This window comes from Bidens hawaiensis, unplaced genomic scaffold, assembly GCF_021521415.1.
Source record: "Bidens hawaiensis isolate Kalapana, Puna unplaced genomic scaffold, B.hawaiensis_p1.1 tig00003506_1, whole genome shotgun sequence".
NCBI lineage: Eukaryota > Viridiplantae > Streptophyta > Magnoliopsida > Asterales > Asteraceae > Bidens > Bidens hawaiensis.
Window position 1 is genome coordinate 1,739,025 of NW_027491197.1, and position 8,671 is coordinate 1,747,695.

The 8,671-nt window shown below is 35.6% G+C and overlaps 1 protein-coding gene across 1 annotated transcript; it reads left to right on the forward strand.

The window, feature by feature from the left end:
• The first annotated feature begins 809 nt into the window (after positions 1 to 809).
• LOC143623611 (putative inactive ATP-dependent zinc metalloprotease FTSHI 5, chloroplastic) lies at positions 810 to 7,197 on the forward strand. The gene is made up of 19 exons (XM_077094468.1): positions 810 to 1,690; positions 2,224 to 2,695; positions 2,790 to 2,990; positions 3,075 to 3,365; positions 3,443 to 3,691; positions 3,773 to 3,862; positions 3,942 to 4,073; positions 4,149 to 4,322; positions 4,420 to 4,541; positions 4,630 to 4,831; positions 4,906 to 5,034; positions 5,120 to 5,302; positions 5,376 to 5,495; positions 5,576 to 5,761; positions 5,849 to 5,923; positions 6,012 to 6,071; positions 6,145 to 6,252; positions 6,433 to 6,513; positions 6,738 to 7,197. Exons 1-19 carry the CDS (start codon positions 810 to 812, stop codon positions 6,804 to 6,806), a joined length of 3,825 nt encoding a protein of 1,274 aa, XP_076950583.1. The 3' UTR covers positions 6,807 to 7,197.
• Positions 7,198 to 8,671: the final 1,474 nt, after the last annotated feature.

Here is an 8,671-nt window from a genome sequence, read left to right on the forward strand (position 1 = left end):
GCATGTTTGCATCCGCTAGAAGCGCAACACACAAATTTTGGGGTTTTTTTCTTCGTCACGGGTTTTGTTAATAAATTTATTTTTTTGTTTAGTTTCGGTGCCATAACCCCATAACAATCGAATTTTGTTATTTCTCCAAGGCAATACACGATTTTTCTCTTTTAATATGTTAATTCATTGTACTTGGGCGTTGACGAATTTGTCTTTTACAAATTACACCATCAGCCCGTGCCGAAGATATTAACTAGTTAAGATAAATTGTAATTGTTAGACCAAGTAACTCTTACGCTGTGTTCCCGAGTTCATTTAAGAAAAGAAAGGCAAGAAAAAGAAAATTTTATTTTCTTATCTTTTCTTTTGGTATCTCCTCTTTCTCTTCAACTTATTTTCCTCCATAATCTTTTCAATTTGGAAAGATGCAAATTCTTTTATTTTACTCATCAATTTCTCTTCTCTCCCTCCTTTTCTTTCTTTAAATGAAACTCGGGACCACATCTTTTAAATTTTCTTTTCTTAAATGAAACTCGGAAACACAACATATTTTTTCCAGCCCTCATTTTCCTTTCCTTCTTCTCAGTTGAATGAAACTCGTGTTGCTAACACGGTGATAGGTGTGTAATGATTAGATGTTAAGACTAACGGTGCAATTAACTCTATTTTAACGAAACAAACATAATCGGTCCTGTAGATTCGGGTGGGTTTCAACAAACCTATGCTCTGCTTTCTCCCTTATCTCACTCACACCCTCTGTATCTATCTGCAATGCCATTGCCAACCATAAACCCTTTCTGAATAATAATAATCAAATCATGATTTCTACACACATTGCCTCCCAATCCACCTTCAATTTCTCTTCGTTTCCAATTAAAACATCTGCTAATCACCGCCGTCAATTTTACACATCTTTCACGGTTAACTCATCACACATCAATAAACCCTTAAAACTGCCTGCCAGTACCACTTCCGGCCTTAATTCCCTACAGAAGCCTCAGGATAAGGCACTGTTACCTCATGTAATCAAACATATTTCAAAACCAATTGCAATTACACTTCTATGGATTGCAATTGGGTTATCCCCAACTCTAGGGTTTCACCAAAACCCAGCAATTGCTGCACCCGTTATAACCGAGGTTTTGAAAGACAAAAGAGGCAAAAGCAATCAACGAGTTAGGTATAAGGATCATGAGTATTCGGATTACACTAGGAGGTTGTTAGAGACTGTTTCCAAGTTAGTTAGGGTTATCGAGGAAGTTCGGGCGGATAATAACGGGGACTTGAATGATGTGAATTCGGTATTGAAAGATGTGAAATCGGTTAAGAAGGAGTTACAGGATGAGATTATGAGTAACCTTTATCAAGAGTTGAGTGTTTTGAGGGAAACGAAAGCGGTTTTGGATCGGAAGTACATTGAGGTTTTTGATTCCGTGGTGAGGTTTAAGAAGCAGAGAGATAGGGTTTTGGACAAGAAGGGTAAGGACCGGGCTGTGGTGGAGTTGGATGAGGTCATTAGTAACAAAGAGAAGGAGTTTATGGTCGTTTCGGAGGAAGTTGACGAGGTTGAGGATCAAATGGAGATTAAGGAGACTATGGCTTTGAGTATTGGTGTTCGGGAGCTTTGTTTCATAGAACGGGAAAGCTCCGTGCTTGTTGAGAATTTTGTTAAGGAAATGAAGCAGAAGGCAAATAACAGGTAAGCGTTTTGTGATTGGTATTTTAATGACGGTTAACCTTCATTTTGGAATATGTCTTGTCTAGTTTCTGAATGTACGTAATGCATTTGTTTACTTATTTTCATCCATATACGATATGTGCCGGGGTGTGTATGTGTTTGTGTGTATATATACATGCTAGGCTAGACACCTGTGTATTAGTTAAATCAATTATTTTTAAAAATATTTATACTAAATAAGATATCATATATTTCTTAAAAGACATTTTGAGAAAAAAACATCAAGAATGGGGCTTATGGTGGAATCATATTATTTGCCAAATTAAAGAAAATCATTAGTATATAATAGGACAGAGAAGCAAGAAATTAAAACCTAGACTTCACCAAAAGTCGACACGTGACATCCAATATTTAATAGGAGAGAGAGGCTGGAAAATCAACTTTTAGGTGGCGTGCGAAGCTGACTCGTGTCCTCATTATTTTTATTTAGAAGAATATAGAAGATAGAAGATATGTTTTTGGTGCTTAAGATTTTGCTTACAATGTATTTGCAGGATGCCTCAAAGCTCTGTAACCAAGCTTTCTAAATCTGAAATTAAAGAACAACTGCAAACTGCACAAAAACAATTATGGGAGCAAATGATTCTTCCAAATGTGGTAGAAAATGATGATATTGAATTTCCATTTGATCAAAAGTCCATTGAATTCAGTCAACGCGTGAAGCAAGCACTTGCAGAATCAAGAGAAATGCAGAAGAATCTAGAAGCTAATATTAGGAAAAATATGAAAAAGTTTGGTGATGAAAAATATGTTATTTTAAACAGCCCAGTTGGTGAAATCTTGAAGGGTTACCCGGAAGTTGAAAGTAAATGGACGTTTGGAGAAAAAGAGGTTGTGGTTCCAAAGGCTGCCCGCTCATATTTATTTCATGGATGGAAAAAATGGCGTGAAGACACTAAAAAAGATCTTAAAGAAAAATTGTTAGAAGACGTTGAGTTTGGTAAAAAGTATGTTGCTGAGAGACAGGTAAATATTTCCAGTTAAAAATAATCGACACATAATAATATAGTTTAGAAATATTTTACCATCAATATTTAATCAATTTTGTTGGTCTTTGTAGGAAAAAATTCTTTTGGACCGTGATAGAGTATTGTCAAAAACTTGGTTTAATGAAGGAAGAAATAGGTGGGAAATGGAACCTATAGCTGTTCCTTATGCTGTGTCCCGAAAGCTTCTAGAAAATGCAAGAATCAGACATGATTGGGCTGCAATGTTTATTACACTCAAGGGTGATGACAAAGAGTATTATGTCGATTTGAAGGTTATTCGAAGACTAATATATGCATCTATAAGTAAATAAGCCAAAATTTCCACCAAACAGATATTAAAAAAATGCTTATTTCAGGAATTTGATAGGATGTTTGAAGATTTTGGAGGAGTTGATGGGTTGTATTTAAAGATGCTTGCTTCAAATGTTCCAACTTTTGTTCAGTTAATGTGGATCCCATTCTCAGAGTTAGATATCAAACAACAGTTCCTTTTGCCAGTTCGCCTTTCCCGGCAGTTGCTATTTGGATTATGGAATGCTAGAGATGTGGCTGTTGTTGATTGGGTCTTTAACTGGGTCAAAAATATAAACCGAGACATTTTGGTGCTAACCGTGTGTCCGGTTCTAGAACTTATTATTCCTTCCCGGGTAAATATCATAATGATTATGTCATTTTAGTTAAATTTATTTATGATATGTTATGTTGTCGTGAACTTTGTTTACAGGTGAGGATAAAATTGAGTAGGACTCCGGTCATGAAGCAATATTTAAATTGGAAGTCAGTGGCAGAAGAGACTATTAATTCCCAAAAGGAGGATGAGGAATTCAATTGGTATTTTATGTTTGGAGTTAGGGCTATAATATATTGGTACATTTTATCCCACATATTTAATTTTTTGAAAAAACGAACTCCAAAGCTTCCTGGATTGAATGTGAGACGAAAAAATCCAAACGTGAGAAAGTTTAAAAGGCTGGTATGACTCCTTCTTCTAGAAGCTTTTTTGCATTTAACACATGTTCATTAATTGCTTTATAATGTTATTGTTGCTATGCAGAAATACATCTTCCGGGCTATGTTGCAGGGGGCAAAAGCTAAGAAGAAGGAAGGTGTTGATCCTATCACACATGCGTTTGATAAGATGAAGGTTTATATTTGAACTCAAAAACACATGAAAGCTATATTAATTTTTTTTTGTTGGATTAACATAATTTATCTATCTTTAGAGAGTGAAAAATCCACCTATCCGTTTGAAAGATTTTGCCAGCGTTGAGTTCATGAGAGAAGAAATTAATGAAGTTATTGCGTTTTTACAAAATCCTCGCGCATTCCAAGAAATCGGTGCTCGTGCCCCTCGGGTATGTTGTTTTTCAAAACCATCATAACATATACTATATATAAACTTGTATGATATTTATTCTAGTTAATTGCAGGGAGTTCTAATTGTAGGTGAGAGAGGAACTGGTAAGACTGCACTAGCCATGGCTATAGCTGCAGAGGCCAAGGTTCCACTTGTTGAGGTTAAGGCTCAACAGTTAGAGGCGGGCTTATGGGTGGGTCAGAGTGCATCCAATGTTAGAGAATTGTTCCAAACAGCTCGAGATCTGGTTATACTCACTGCCATCATATTTTCACGTAGATTACTATGTTTTTATTTTACAACGATCACTGAAGAATATGAACCTATTTGATCCTTATGTTTAGGCGCCTGTGATCATATTTGTGGAAGATTTTGATCAGTTTGCTGGTAAACGAGGGAACTTTATACATACTAAAAAACAGGATCATGAGGCTTTTATTAATCAACTTCTTGTGGAACTTGATGGGTAACTCATGCTTCTCTTCTATTAATTGATATACGTGAATGCTGTCACACTTTATTACATATGTTCATGCCATCAATCTTTTATGCAGGTTTGAAAAACAGGATGGGGTCGTTTTGATGGCTACAACTCGAAGCTTAAAAAAAATTGATGAGGCTTTACAACGTCCAGGTAGGATGGACAGAATATTCCATCTTCAGCTACCGACACAAGCTGAAAGAGAGAGAATACTTCAAAATGCTGCAAAAGAAACTATGGATCCCGACCTAATTGATTTTGTTGATTGGCAAAAGGTACCATATCACATTTCCATTAATTATACTATTATTCTTTTAGTTTTAATTACTTACTATCTTATTTGTTTCAGGTGGCTGAAAAAACGGCTCTTTTACGCCCTGTAGAACTCAAATTTGTTCCTGTGGCTTTAGAAGGTAGTGCTTTCAGGACCAAGGTTCTTGACAAGGATGAACTTTTGGGATATACTAGCTTGATTGCGGTATGGAATATTTATATTTTTGTCTGTATGTTTATTTGTCAATTAAGTTTAATAAATTGTATACTTAAATCCAATTATTGCACAGACATTCAGCAATAGTATTCCCTCATGGCTGAGGAAGACAGCACTTGCGAAGGCAATGGGCAAAATGCTGGTTGACCATCTCGGTTTGACTTTGACCAGAGAGGATTTGCAAAATGTGGTTGATTTGATGGAGCCATATGGTCAGATAACCAATGGGATTGAATATCTAAACGTTCCACTTGATGTAAGTATATTGCTACTGCTTTTAACTAAGATTGATATTTAGTTTAAATATTAATATTAAATATTAATAACAGTGGACGAGAGAGACTAAGTTTCCACATGCCGTGTGGGTTGCGGGACGTGGACTTATGGCGACTCTTTTACCAAACTATGACGTGGTTGATAACTTATGGTTAGAGCCTTTATCTTGGCAGGTATTAAATATGTTTTTTATTTTTAGGTTTTTGCAATTATCTCAGCATTTGTATTTTAGTAAATTCTTGTTTGGTTGCAGGGAATCGGGTGTACAAAGATCACAAAGGCTAAAACAGAAGGCTCCAGGATTGGAAATGTTGAATCAAGATCATACCTTGAAAAGAAGCTTGTATTCTGCTTTGGGTCATATGTTGCATCCCAAATGTTACTTCCATTTGGAGAAGAAAATATTCTTTCTTCTTCTGAGTTGAAGCAAGCACAAGAGGTATTTATTATTTTATTTATCATTGGTATGTATATATCTGATTTCTGTCTGTAAATAAGTAGCCTGACAATATGCTTAATGAAACAGATAGCTACAAGGATGGTGATTCAGTATGGGTGGGGACCTGATGACAGCCAAGTCATTTATCACCATGGCACTGCGGTAAGTATTTACATGTTTTAAAATATCAGGGATTTGCACCTATATTTATTTTTCTTTAATTGATATTATGTTTTCTGAACATGCTAAGGTGACTGCTTTAAGCATGGGGGACAATTTTGAGTTTGAGATGGCAGCTAAAGTAGAAAAGGTCAGCTTTCGTTTATGAATGAATAAGTAATGTTAGGCTTGAAAGTTAACACGTGGTGTACTGCTATGTGCAGATATATGATTTAGCTTATGAAAAAGCAAAATCGATTCTTTGGAGTAACCGAGTTGTTCTTGAAAAGGTTGTTGAGGAATTGCTTGAGTTTGAGATCTTGACAGGGAAGGTAAACAGTTTCCACTTGATATGTATTTGTGTGAAGCCTAATATCATCCCACTATAAAAACTGTAATCTAATTGAGTTTTGTGTAAATTTAAGTTTTTTCGTTGCCTTTGACCTCAGTCAATACGCTATCTAACCTAGTATTATGATTAGTAAACATGATTAATTTTATCTTCATGTCAGGACCTTGAAAGGATCATTTCAACCAATGGTGGGGTACGAGAGAAGGAGCCATTTTACCTTGGGAAATTTAATAATGAACAGGTACGGTGCTCTACAAGTGTGGAAAGATTTTATTGGATACTTTAATTTGTAGGCTAAGTTAAAGTGCTATCCTAAACAACATGCAGTGGAAATTTCAGTTGCTTTTTTTATTTTATTTTTTATGATCATTTATATCAAATTATCAGAATATGAAATAGTATATTTGTTCTTATACTGAACTACAATGTAGAACTTGTGTTTATTTTCTACAATTTTCATGGCAGCCTGTGTTTGGGAACTTGCTTGAAGATGGGAATGGACCGCAAAGTGCCCTTTTATCTGCAGCAAACTAGAATGATTGAAATCACTCCATGAAGACACATGAGAGTAGGCTTGCTTTTAATGTAAGGCTTTTGTCATTTACCTTTTTTACCGGTTAATCGAACAATTTGTTGTTTGTGATGTCAAATGTATATTATAATATGGTCTCTAGCATAGTTGTATGGTACAGAGGTGTAGGAGATCGAGAACGAGAAGAGGCATTCATTCTTCCTTCTCATCTGATGTTGATACAGATTTTACTAGAATAATTTGATAGTTCTTTTGGGCCTTATCTCATATTTATTCTCATAAACCTATTACTAACAGTCCAAATGTTTTGGTAGTCAATATATGATTACTGAAAAGTCATGTTCTGTTGGTATGTTAAAAGGTTTTGCCGATGCTTTATATTATTCTAATTAGTTAACAACCAAGTGACTAACCATATCGGTATCTTGAGCTGAACCCACTTCGTTCTATAGAGATACTTGGGCGTTAGAAATGTTTGCTTCTAACACATTTTGAGCACTTTGGGTATGGATGCGAGGAGAACTTTATAGTTGATATTTATTACTTAAGTGGGAGTAATTTCAAGATATGTGACTGACTACATGGAAGCCTAGGAAAATAAATATCTAGGTCTACCAAAAGAAGTATGTCATTCTTTATTATTAACCGTTAATAGAATCATAAGAACAATGTCATGGATGGTGCGTTAATATAAAAGTGTGTTTCATCTCATACTTAGACGTGCACAAATCGGGTTCCACCGGTTTTTTTTTAAATTCAAACAATATAGCCGTTAGAAACCGGTTCCAACGGCTATATAGCCGTTTTTGACCGTTGGAACCGGTTTTATTACTATATTTAGCCATTTTTCATCCTATAAATGTCAATGTATGAGTGTGTATTTGTTAAACCACTTCCAAAACTATAAAACACACTCCAAAACACAATTAAGCTTAAACCGACAACAAATGGCAACTAATGACGACGTTGTTATGGTGATCGAAACAACAAGATGCCCCGATGTTTGGGTTCATTACGATTTGTGTCTAATGACCGACTCACATGAGATGGCACGTTGCAAATATTGCTCGAAGTTTCTTAAAGCAGGGTCCAACTCGACATTACGAAAACATACGAATAAGTATTGTCGAGAGAAAAGAAGTTTGGATGCTAAAAAAGCGGAAGTGGGAGAATCGTCCGGCTCTACAACCCAAAAATAAGTATTCCCAAATTAAAACGACGGACTTTGTTTTTTAAGTTTTAGTTGTTATGTTTAGTATCGTTTATGTTTTAATAATGTTTGTAATAGTTATTGTTTAAATAAATAAAATGTTCGTCGTTATTAAAAAAGTAACAAAAAATTAATCATGAGTAACAAAAGTAATTATAATTAAACAAATCAAAACTAAATATTAGTTGAACAAGTTACAAATAATTTTACTAAAACAAATAAAAAACACAAATTACAACTCTTCTTCGTCTTCATTCTCGTCTTCACCCTCGTCTTCGTTATCGGAGAAACCCCGTCCTCCGCCTCCTCATCATGAATATGACGCTCTATTGGTATTTCGTCTTCAAAGTTCGCCTTGTGTTGTACACGATCCACCGCATCCAAATGGTCCTTTAGGCAAATGCAAACCTCTAGAGACTCGGGAGTTAATTTTGTTCTTCGCATAGATAGCACCCTCTCACTAAGAGAAAAAACCGATTCGGAAGCAACCGTTGAGGCTTGTACGGCAAGCAAATCATGAGCCATGGCGGATAGAATGGGAAATTCGTTTTGTTTACCTTTCCACCAAGCCAACAAATCAATATTGCGAATTTCGTTGACCGTTGCGCCCTCAACATAGTTTGCTCCACTATATCGACCAAGTTCGCTAGTTTGTGT